Genomic DNA, 12,915 nt, shown 5'->3' with positions numbered 1-12,915 from the left:
CCATAAATAAAATCACTTTCATGATGAATAATATTTTTCACTTGGAGAGTGGTGAATGAGTGGAATGGGTTGCCAACATCGGTTGTGAGTGCTCTCACAGTGAATGAGTTCAAAGCAGAGTAAGACAGGTATTGTACAAATAAAGTTAATATTTGGTTTCTGGGATGTTAATGGACCTCCCATGATAATCTACGGACTCCAAGGAGATGTCCATAATAATAAATTAAAAAACTAACCACACTAACAGACCTGTGTAGCCCTGTGGAAATGGCATTTGCATCTATAGCACTAGGCTGCCCCCCAAAAAACCACTCTAAGGTCGATTCTATTGAAAATATCAAAAAGTGGTATATGGGGGGGGGGGGGATAGAATTGAAGCAAAAATAGGTGACTAGTGGTGCGTTACAAGGTACTGTGACCACTGCTGTTTAATTTGTACATAAATGATAGAGGAAATAACTTGAAAGGAAATATCCAGTTGTTTGCTGATGCGAAATTAGGTATAGTAATAGTTAATCAAGGTGATGTGGAGAGCTTGCAGGGTGATTTAAATAAGCTGTTTGTATGAGCAAAAATAATGGATCAGTTCAATGTGGAGAACTGTAAAGTTATGCATTTTGGGATAAACAGATTACAAGCTGTGTATCACAGTGATGGCACTGTACTCCATGAAAGAGAGGAAGCTAGAGATTAGGGATGGTGGTAGACAGAGAGTTAAAGTTTAGAGGACATATTATTAAGGTTGCTAAGGTAGCCCATAAGATTACTTAGCTATTGAAGAACACATTAACAAGTAGAGATAAGGAATTGTTATTCCCCTTTATATGGCCTTGAAGCATCCACATCTGGATTACTGTCCTCAAGTCTGGTCTCCTGAATTTCTTGGGAATGTGGAAGCAGTGGAGAAGATTCAGAGGCGAGCAACTAAGATGATGAGTGGTCTGTGGAATGTTACCTATGAAGATAGGTTGAAGGGTTGTGTGTATTGCAGAAGTTGGTTGATAGGAGAAATAGAGGGGATATGATAGAAACATTTAAGTTGCTTAAAGGGTCTTATAGGATTGATGAAGAGGAAATGTTTCAGCGCTTGGCTGGAGGGGCCAAAACAAGAGGGTTATCCCTGTAAGTTGAATAAAAGTGTGGTTGGTAGGGATGTGAGGACTAGATTTTTTTGCTTGGAGAGTTGGAAATGAGTGAAACGGGTTGCCAGAGTCAGTTGTGAGTGCTTTGTACGTTAATGAGTTCAAGGAGAGATATGACAAATTGTGTGGACAGTTTGGGTCTCCAGCAATGAGTCTTCAGACTCCATGGAGGCACCCGTACAACACCCCTCCATGTGGAGCACCTGTTCATGGTGAAGGGGACCTTCCAGTGATGGTACTGGCTCTTTTCATTCTTCCTCTTTTTCTTTGCTTTTCTTCCCATATCTTTCGCTCTACTTCTCCTGAGTCTTTTTCACTAACTATTTTTCTAGACTACCATCACTGGGATCCAACGCCCTGCTGCCATGTTTGGTGTGCGGTGCGACCCGTGGACATCCGGAAAGGGGGATCCTGGTAGTCTTGCACTACTTCGGCCCCTGCTTCGGCAAGATGGGTGGTTCTAGATGGACCATCCAGGATCAATTAGCTAGTGGGCTTGCCTGCAAGGATCAACGGTGTTGCAGTAAGTCTCCCACCCCATGGTCCGGGATCCTAAGCTTGCTGTAGTGGTGGTACAGCATCCGGGTAGCCCTGGCATTCCACCCCTAGCGCAGTCATTGCTTGCCAGGCAGTGAGTGGGGAGCTCTGGTGCTGAACCAAAAACTTCTTGAGCATGAAACCTTCATCCTAGAATGTTTCAAGGGGCCCTAACAAAGTCCCAACAAAGTATACTGATACCGTAGATACAGCATATGGAAACAGAAGTAAGAAACAAACAATATATGATGCTAACATAAATGTACCAACATTTTTAATCGTTCATGCTAAGGTGAAACCCAATAGGGAAAATGTCACCCTCCTTTATTCAAAAAGGTTTAGAAGGACTGTCCAAAACTGTTAAGAAATTGCATTCTGGTGCTGTCCTTGTGGAAACATTGTGTTTCCACAAGGACAGCACCAGAAAGATCAAGAACGTGTTTCAGTTATTTTTGACATGGAAAAAATTTATGACTCAGCTTGGAGATATGGCATATTAAAAGACTTCTATAACCTGGGTCTCAAAGGATACCTTCCTGTGTTTATTAAAAACTTTCTGTCCAGGCAAACTTTCCAAGTCAGAATGGGAGGTATTCTATCTTGGCTATATCATCAAGAACAGATTGTTCCCCAAGGCTCTGTCTTAAGTGTGACACTTTTTGCTATTAAAATTAACTCAATTACTGAACAGCTGTAGACAATGCTCTATATGTTGATGACTTCACAATTTACTGCCACTTCCATAACATGAGGGTAATTGAAAGGCAACTTCAGCAAGCAATTGATCATGTTTCTCTGTGAGCTCCTAGTAATGGGTTTAGGTTTTCAACAGAAAAAAGTGTCTGTGTACACTTCTGTTGAAAATGCACTCTTTTTCACCCAGATCCTGAATTAAGAATTGGAGGACACACTATTATTCCAGTAGCAACAGAAGCCAAATTCTTGGGACTGATCTTTGACAATAAACCTACATTTCTAGCACACATTCATCAACTAAGAGAAAAGTGCAAGAGAGCATTGAACCTTCTTTGCACTCTATCCTCTACTGAGTGGGGTGCTAATCAAGTTAAATTGCTTCATCTTTATTGTGCAATTATACATTCAAAGCTGGATTATGGATCTCAAGTCTATGGTTCTACAACACAGAGTAACCTATGATGGTTGTATTCCATCCATCATCAGGGTATATGGATAGCTACTGGTGCCTTTCGCACATCAGCCCTTTTGAGTCATCAGAATTCAAGGAGAACCGGCATACCAGTCTGAAACTGAGTTGGGTGCCGTAGACGCCAGGGGGACGGAAACCCCTTTTGAGTCTTCAAAATTCGAGTCATCAGCATACAAGGAAAACCGGCCTACCAGTCCAGAACTCGGGGAGTTGGGCTCCATGGGTGCCAGGGGGAGCATAGCCCCCCCCCGTCAGTTAACTTATATTGTTGTCTAATTATGCACTGCCTTAAATGTTGCAGTAATTTTGTTTACATGTAGATATTTGCATTACTCAGCTAAACTTTTGTATATACATATTATTTACTAATTTTTTTGACTAATTATGTATTGCTGTAGGACACCTTGTATATTTGTGTAACCTTCTTGTAATTTTGTTTATATGTAGATACCATATTGCCAGATTTTATTTTTATGAATGCATGTTGTATAATAATTGGAAGCTGGGCAAGAGCGTGGTTGACAAGGGTGTTAGAGCTAGGTTTTTTACTTGGAGAGTGGTGAATGAGTGGAATAAGCTTCCAGAGTCTGTTGTGGGTGCTACGACCGTGAATGAGTTCAAGGCAAGATATGATAGATACTGTGTGAATGTTGAATAGTTGTTCCAGACATGATGTTAGGGCCTCCCTCGATGAGTCTGTCGACTCCTTGGAGTTTCCTGGAACAACAACAATAATAATAATAATTCCTTTTTGCCTATGAACGTATGGCTGTAAAAACACTGTTATAATTTTAACTAAGTAGATACTGCATTCCTTGGCTTGTACATGCATACTTGAGAAACGGTTGAGAAGAATTGGGGAAGAAAAGCTTGGTGAAGAACAAGATGGATTCAGGTCAAATAGAGGCTGTCAGGATCAGGTCTTCACTTCAATTTCATTTAAGACACTTCAATTACACAGAGCCTGTGTAGCTCAGTGGATGTGGCGTTTGCACACCACCGTGCTTGGCCGCACGAAGGAAGTCTTGGTTTCGAGTCTAGTCGGCGACTAGTGGAAATTTTAGGGGTGGCGCTAGTGTCCTTGGTAAATGTGGCGGTCGAGTTTAGCTAGTCTAGAAAACGTGTTTTTAAAGTTAAATATAGTGTGGCTTTTTGTCACAAATTATGCTGCAATTGTGCATCGGTTAGAAACAAGTGTCCTTCAGTGGTATTATTGTTTAGAACTGTGTTGTATATATTGTGTTTTCACTGCCGTTTGTTTCACTATATCAACGTGTAAAGATGGCGTCCAACAAGAAACGTACGTCAGCGGCGCGCAGGACTTCTACTACTACACGAAAGGCTGGCTCAGCGTTAGATTTTTCGCAATGGATGCGTTGCGGAAACTGCTACATGTATGCACCGAAAAATGTGAAGGATCTGTGGTCGGTCTGGCAAAATGAGAAGAAAGAAAATGTCGACGTATGTGAGAAGTGTCGGGATAGGCTGGAGCGTTTAGGAATGGAAGCTGACATCGGGACCGTAGCGGAAGAACTTCGGCAGGAGTTTATGAAAATGAAAAATGACCTTCATCTTCTTCATGAGGAAGTGGAAGTGATCGGTAAGGAGATACTGGAAGTTAAAGCTGAGTTTAATGTGTTAAACAGAGAAATTAGGACTATAGAGATTACTTTAGCTGAAGTAACTAGAACAGGATTACATATGGGTGAGTCTTTGGTGAATGATTCAGTAATAAATAGTATGGGAGTGATTGGGAGTCAACATAATAAAACCACAAGTGGCCTAGAAGAAATGAGATGTAGTGAGAGTGGGGGGGTAAGTAATAGAGAGTTGAGTAATGAAGCTGGGAGAGTCATGCTGAATAGTGTAGAGAATGAGTCCATGAGTGTGGACTTGAATGAAGTTAAGAGTGGTAAAATATATGGTGATTCTATGATTAAGGGTATGGAGAGTGGTATGCATGAGGAGTGCTTGGCTGATGGGACAATAGAAAGAGATGCTTTAGCAATAAACAGAGGGCATGAAACAGACAAGATGATAGTTATGGTGATTACGAATGACCTGAGAGGTAGTATAAATCGGGTAGGAAAAGATTTAAGAACATTATTAGATATTGTGAAGAGGAAAAGTGTCAATGGGAGAATAGTGTGCGTGCTGCCTCGTTTTGACAATTACGAGTTAAGTAGACGAGCAATGATAATGAATGATATGATTGCAAGAATGTGCAGAAAAAGAGGACTGGAGTTTGTTGATGTTTGGAGTGTGTTTGAAGGAAAAAGGCAGTTGTATACTAGAGATGGACTGCATCTTAACATGGAAGGACATAAGCGATTGAAGAAGTTATTGTTTTCTGAACAGGTTGAAGTTATTGGGCAGGGAAACTAATATTGAAAAGGTTGAGTGTAAGAGAGAGAAACTTTAGCAATAAATTGCAGAAGAGAGGGGATAAAAATCGGCATAGGACTACGGTAGTTAGTGACTTATATATCAGTTCTAAAGCCGGTACAAGATCTAGAGGGAATCTGCAATTTTTGTATACCAATGCTAGAAGCATTCGAAATAAGAGAGAAGAATTTTTGGCATTAGTCAGTGAAATCTCACCAAAAGTTGTAGGCATTAGTGAAACTTGGCTGTCAGCAGAAGATGTGGTCACTGGAATTGAATGTGATCGGTACAGTATTTTCAGGGAGGATAGAGAAGATAGAACAGGAGGAGGAGTACTGTTGATGATAGCTGATGTGTTGCAGCCAAAGAAAGTAGTATATCATGATGATAGACATGTGAATGAGAGTTCATTTGAGGCAGTCTGGTGCGAAATAGTGACCAATGCAACCAAATATACAGTTGGATGCTGCTATAGGCCAGGGAGTACGGGGGAAGATACTGAATTCATGCATCAGCAACTTAGTGCAATGAGTGAAGGCTTAGTGATTATTATGGGGGATTTTAATTATGGTGATATCAATTGGAAGGAGGAAATATCACGTAGCAAAAAGGAAATGGGGTTCATACATCTTCTACGAGATAATTACTTGAAACAGCACGTAACTGAAGGGACACGTGGTGTGAGAGTGTTGGACCTGGTTATTGGTTCAGAGGTTATATGCATAAGTAAGGTGTCCTCGTTACCTCCAGTTAGTGAAAGCGATCATGTGGTATTGACTTGGGAGGTTGCAAAATCTGTGGATTTTTCTATTAAGAAGGGGTATGTACGGAACTACAGGTTAGGCAATTATAACAAGCTTCGGAGTGAGCTTGCAGCCATCCCATGGCAAAACATATTGCAAGGGAAAGATGTTAGCAGTGCTTGGGATAAAATCAGTGGGTATCTGAGGAAAGCAATATCAGATTGTGTCCCTATGGTCAGGAGGTCAAACAAGGCAGGCATTAGATGGATGAGCAGTAGTATCAAGCTTGAACTGCAAAAAAAGAAAATGTTATGGAGAATTTACAAGGAGAAGGGCGATCAGGACACCCATGAGCAGTACAAGGCTCAAGCTAGGAAGGTTACCAGCATAGTAAGAAAAGCTAAATCAGATTATGAGAAGACCTTAGCCAAAGAGATCAAGGGTAATCCCAAAGAGTTCTTCCACTATGTGGCAAGTAAGAGAAAGAATGACTTCGGAAGGATAACCTTAGTGGGTGCTGATGGTAATGAGGTGACAAAATCAGATGTAATAGTCGAGTTACTGAGTGATCACTTCTCAAAAGTCTATCACCCAAGTGAGGATATCTCTATACCTATAGCAATATTTAATGTGAGAATTGAAGCTAAAGAATCAGAGGTATTAAATATATTGCAAAACTTAAATGCAAACACTGCAGTAGGCTTAGATGGAATATCAGCTCGGGTGTTGCGTGAATGTGCAAATGAATTGTCAACCCCTCTTACCTGGATATTTAATTTAAGTTTGAACTCTGGTATGGTCCCTAGGGAGTGGAAGTTAGGCAAAGTGGTTCCTTTGCATAAGGGTGGCTCTAAAACTGCGGTATTGAATTACAGACCAATCACCATCTCAGGAGTAGTGGTAAAAGTATTGGAAAAGTTGGTTAAAGACAAAATTCAAGAATGGGTGGATCAGGATATGATACTCTATAGAGGCCAACATGGTTTTGTTAAAGGTAGATCCTGCCTTAGCAATCTATTAACTATTCATAATAGAATAACATCAGAGTTGGACAAAGGAACTGGCTACACAGTGGTACTTCTGGATTTTGCTAAGGCTTTTGACAGGATACCCCATAGAACACTGTTACGCAAATTGGAGCAGATGGGAATGGATATTAAATTGGTAATATGGATAGGAGAATGGCTCAGGGAGAGATACCATAAGGTGGTGTATGGAGGAGCCGAGTCCAGAATGAGGCAGGTGACCAGTGGTGTGCCTCAGGGCTCTGTGCTTGGGCTAATGTTGTTTAATTTGTATATAAATGATATAGGAAACGGCTTAAAGGGAGATATTCAGTTGTTTGCTGATGATGCAAAGTTGTGTAGTGCAATAAAAAATCAAGCTGATGTTGAAAGTTTGCAGGAGGATTTAAATAAGCTGGTAAAATGGGCAAAAGAAAATGGATGTCAGTTCAATGTGGAAAAGTGTAAAGTCATGCATTTTGGGATTAAAAGATTACCGGCTGTGTACTACATCGATGGAAAGGTACTCCAAGAGATTGATGAGGCTAGGGACTTAGGGGTATTGGTAGATAGGGAGATGAAGTTCAGAGGACACATTGCTAAGGTGTCCAAGATTGCACATAGGATTACTTGGTTGTTGAGGAACACACTGACATCCAGAGATAAAGAGGTTATTATTCCCCTTTATAAAGCATTGATACTTCCACATTTGGATTACTGTGCTCAGGTCTGGTCACCTGGATTCCTTGGAGATGAGGAGGCTGTGGAGAGGGTTCAGAGAAGAGTGACCAAGTTGGTGAGTGATATAAAAAATGCTCCCTACATTGATAGATTGAGAGCTTGTGGATTGCAGAGATTGGTTGATAGGCGAAGAAGAGGGGGATATGATAGAAACATTCAAATTACTAAAAGGTTTTTATAGGATTGATGCAGTGGAAATGTTTCAGCTGTGTGATAGTGATGGAAGAACAAGAGGTCATCTCTGGAAATTAAAGAAGAGTGTGGTTAACAAAGGTGTCAGAACAAGGTTTTTTGCCTGGAGGGTGGTGAATGAGTGGAATTCATTGCCTGACTTAGTTGTGAGCTCTTCGTCTGTAAATGAATTCAAGAAGAGATATGACAGATATTGTTTTGCTAGTTTGGGTCTCCCGCGATGAGTCTACTGACTCCATGGAGATACCCGTAATAATAATAATAATAATATGACCTATGACTGAGCTTTTTGTATTGGCGATCACTGCAGATCGCCAATACATGAAACCTGTGATCTCCTCGGGCAAATGAAGTAGTGCTCAGTCCGCCCAAGCACCACCTCATTCGCCTTGCACTCACAGCGGCTGTGATTCCCACCTTATGTGACTGCTAATTCATAAGTAGTATAGAAATAGAAGACATGACACAAACAAAAAAATTAATTTTAATTAGGAAGAGATTTTTGGAAAATTTTCTAGTGTTTTTTCCCTTTTGGGGGGGCCTGGGCCCCCTAGCCTGCCCTGGGTGCACCACTGCATTGATGTGCAATCATTCATGAGGTGCTACAATCAAATTGTGCTTGACATTGTTGTAAAGCAGTCATGATAAAAGTTTAATGGAGTGAAACAGCACTAGGAAATGATTAAATGTAGTACTTAATGCTTCCAATATTTCGTCTCAGTTACAGACATTGTCAGGGAGTACAAAATTAGATGTAACATGTGCACATGTGCAAGTGCACACACACACACACACACACACACACACCCAAAGGCAGAATAAAACTAAAACATGTAGACAAAAGACTAGAGTCCTAACTAGGTGGGGTGCCCTCTATAGACACCTGCTGGCAGCCTAGGATGTAAACTGGGATCTCAAAGTATTAGTGCTTCCCATATTTTCATAAGTTTTATGCAATCACATTTATTTAAATTAGGCTGATTTTTAAGAGCAGCAGTAGATTCTAAAAATAGTCTTTCTCTTCTGAATTTACTGTGATGGAGCATGTCTTTTTCCAACTGATTCTGTGAGCTGTATCCAAAGCATGGTCAGCAAAGACAGATTGAACATAGTCATGACTCCAGATCTATTTTTCATGTTCTTCAATGGATGGTAGCTGATCTTCCTGTCTGTTCATAGTAGGCCAACTTGCAGGAACAAGGAACTCTATATACACCTGGTACTGAGAGAGGAGGGAGTTTGTTTTTAGTGGAGTGGATAAGTGGGGTTTGAAGTAAGTGGTGCAAAGATTGTATTTCTTTAAGATTCTGGATATTTTTCTGATATTTTAACACATGAGGTTGTTAAGCAGTATAATCTTGAGTACTGAGACTCTGGGGTTGCCAGACATCCTTTATTTCAAATGACAATCCTTTATTTTAGCCAAACTGTCCTTGTCCTTTATAAAAACAAGAAAGGGTACAATGTGTCTTTTATTTTCATTTTTCAATGCCTGTGCCTCGTTATAATAGAACAGAATATAATTAGAGAATAATATTTTCTTTTCTCAATGCAAGTGATTGAAATAATGAAATGCAATAAAAGAGTTTGAAAAAAATGAAGCGTGTACCAGTGTTAGTTTTATATAATGAATGATTAAAAAAATTCATTGCACAATTGTCTTGTCTTGATACCCAAAAAATAATTTTTTCAGGTATCAAGTTTATCAGTTTCTGAAATCAGACCCTGTAGTTAAAAGCAAAGTAATAAATGATCGCAAAGCATTTTATAATGCTACATTGAAATATTTAGGAAAGAAATTTAACTTCAATGAAAATACCCCCTGCCCCCCCTTTTTTTGAAACTCAGCAAATTAATTAAAAACAGTTAACTATGACTCATTTGTTGAAGTAGCAGAATACTTTTAATAAAAATAAAAAAACAACAACTAAAGTTAGATATGAATGATTTATTTGATGAAGTTTTACTACTAAAAAAACAAATTATAAAACTGTGTCAACCTCTGAAAAATTTAAAACTTGAAGTACTACTTCGAGTCAATGGCATTTAATGTTGCAAAATGTTGATTTTAAGCTATCAAATATTTTCATGGTTATTTTGTATGTTTTTTAGTGCCACATACTTTGCCAAATTCAGAAAAGATTGTTAGTGCAATGAACTCAAAGTGAAGGGATGAGCGAAACAGATGTTCAATTTCACTCATAAAAAGCAAACCAATGATCTACTTCAATTTTAAAGATAATTGTTCAGATTTTTCTGAGAAAATTAAAAATTGATGCAGAAGTTCTTAAGGCTGCTCAAAGTTGTACAAAATATGTTCAACATGAATGATTTTAGACATTAAACCAACAATGTTTTTCTTTTCATTCCTCCCCCCCCACTTCTACCTTACTAAAATTCCTTTAGCTCGATGTCAATTAATATACTAAATTTGCATTATAATATCTGGAATATCTGCTATAGCAATTCATATCCTTCCTAACTGAAAGCCATGGTTAGCCATTAAATATTTTAAATTCTAAATTAAACTAAAATTTTTCAAATATTTAGAGTCAATATTATTATCATCACCTGAGACCTCTGGGAGAGTCAAGGACTCATCGAGGGAGGCTGTAAATCACCCAAACCCACTGTCATATCTTCCCTTAAATTCATTCACACTAGATGCACTTACTACTCCTAAAGGCAAACTATTCCACTCACCCACTGCTCTCTGGGAAGAAAAACTAGCTCTTATCCCTATCTTGACTGTGAACAAACTTAACTTCCATGGAGGTCCCCCCCCCCGTGTTATATCCCCACCTTCCATATAACGAAAAATTTTATCAGATGATATCCTATAACAGGGGTGGCCAGAGTTTTCGCAGCAAGAGCTATAGTTGCCTACCTGAAATTGTTAAGAGTCACAAATTTACTTTTTTGTTAATTGTTAAGAGCCACAAATTTATTTTTTGGAACATTTTTAAGGGCAACATCAAAAGCTTCCTTAATATCAACACCACGAGTACTATCTTTTAATGCTCTTAAATTTAATAATTCTTCTCGCGTCACTCCGTCCTCAAGAACGAAACGAATAAAAATTGCTAATTGTGGTTGGTCTGTAATGTCAGTTGATTCTTTTGTATCTTTTTTTTTTTTTCTGACAAGGTAATATAAATATAACTACATTGCCGAACAGCAATGTAGTTAATTGAAAAATTAAATTAAAAACAATAAAAAATTAAGAAAAATTATAAATATTTTTTATTTGTTAGTTGAGCTGCAATAAAATTTAAGAAGAGCCACATGCGGCTTGCATGTGGCTCTTCTTAACACCCATTCAAAAGTTTATAGACCTCTATCACATTATCCCTCTTTCTCCTATTAACCAGTTTGCAATCCACATACTCGCAATATGAAATATGAAAACTGTAAATTTAAACCAAAATCTAAAAAAATATAAGAACTCTGACATGCAGAAATAGAGAGGTTATGATTCCATTGTATAAGGCCTTGATCAGGCCTCATACGGATTATTGTGCACAAATTTGGTTGCTGGGTTTTCATGGTGACAAGGATATGTTGGAAAGGGTACAGAGAAGATTCACATAGGTGGTCTTTGGAATGTGGAGTATGAGGACAGATTGAGGGAATGTAAGTTGCAGAGCCCCATGAATAGAAGGAAGAGAGGGATATGACTGAGACATATAAACTGATCAGAAGTTGTTATCAGGTAGATATGGAAGAGATTTTTCATAGAACTGGAGAGGGAAGTAGAACAAGAGGCCATTGCTGGAAACTGTACAGGGAGAGTGTGAGCAAAGGAGTGAGAAGCAGGTTCTTTGCATGGAGGGTGGTTGGTGTGTGGAATGCATTGCCTGAGTGTGTTGTGAATGTGGACACACTGAATCAGTTTAAGACGAGGTTGGATAAGCATTGTATGCAATAGTGAATACCTCCCACGATGGATCTCTGCCTCCATGGAGGTCGGGTGTTGATAATAATAATAATAATAAACAATGTTTAATTATTAACTAAAAAATCATTCGATTTTAATTTTTTTTTTTTTTTTTTTTGTTGTGGAGTGAGTCGGAGAGTGGTAGCATTAATCATTTTTGAATATCCTTTAATCTACCCGTAGCAATCTGGCAATCCTAACTGGGACCCGGCACAGGCAAATCTTAAGAGAACAGTCAGTAAATTTCATCCCTTTTGTGCATAGACCAATACACACACAACAGAAGAGGATAATTCATTAATACCGTTTCTAAAAATACACAGTGAAAAAATAATAATTTATGTGTTTGCGACGTCGGTTACAAATGATGAAGTGCGAAGCATCTCAATCAAATGAAACAAGTGATCGGTATGTGTCCATATGAAATCAGCATATATATTAAAATAAAAATCGCTTTTCTACTTATCCAAGACGCGCTTATATTCAATGTTGCGTAGTTCCAGGAGAAATCTGATAACTTAGATTCCTTCTCTACAATATATCGCAATTCAGGTTGCATTCCATAAAAAGCCGAATCAAAATCAAAAATATAATATGCTGAAATAACAGTCACTAGTTATTACAATATTATCCAAACATGATCATAAGAGTTTTACCTATTATAACTTGCTCTACTTTTCAAACGAACACAAATATTGAGTATACAAAAATCAGTATGAAAACAAACTTTACTGAATCGCGAAAAGTTAGCAGCCATCTTTGAATATACTAATAGTTACCGATGCAAATACCACATTCTTAAAATATAAAATAAAATAACTAATAGTATTAAACAACTAATAATAATAATAAATTACTTATTCCATGCATAACGGTAATTATTTTTCGAATAATTTACTTTCGTTTTCTTATTTATTATAGAAAATCATTTGATACAACGAAGTATAAAAATAACAAAATCACTGAGAAATTATTTCCTAGCACGTGTTGTTAGCATTTCGATACGCCTATAACAACTATGTTATATGCCCTTCAAAGCGGTACGGAGATTATTATTATTTATCCA

At 38.3% G+C, this 12,915-nt stretch overlaps 1 protein-coding gene across 1 annotated transcript in view; it reads right to left on the bottom strand.

The window, feature by feature from the left end:
• Positions 1 to 12,606, bottom strand: part of POLDIP2 (DNA polymerase delta interacting protein 2) — a 196,475-nt gene extending 183,869 nt beyond the window's left edge. The window contains exon 1 of the mRNA XM_090392189.1: positions 12,506 to 12,606. Within this exon, the coding sequence (XP_090248315.1) occupies positions 12,506 to 12,606 (101 nt within the window). The remainder of the gene's footprint in view (positions 1 to 12,505) is intronic.
• Between the last annotated feature and the right edge of the window lie 309 nt (positions 12,607 to 12,915).

The sequence above is a fragment of the Typopeltis vanoorti genome, chromosome 4 (genome assembly GCF_054136105.1).
Source record: "Typopeltis vanoorti isolate ZY-2024b chromosome 4, IOZ_Tvanoo_1.0, whole genome shotgun sequence".
Classification (NCBI taxonomy): Eukaryota; Metazoa; Arthropoda; class Arachnida; order Uropygi; family Thelyphonidae; genus Typopeltis; species Typopeltis vanoorti.
Note: the sequence above shows the minus strand (reverse complement) of the source record. Positions and strands in the feature narration are given on the sequence as shown.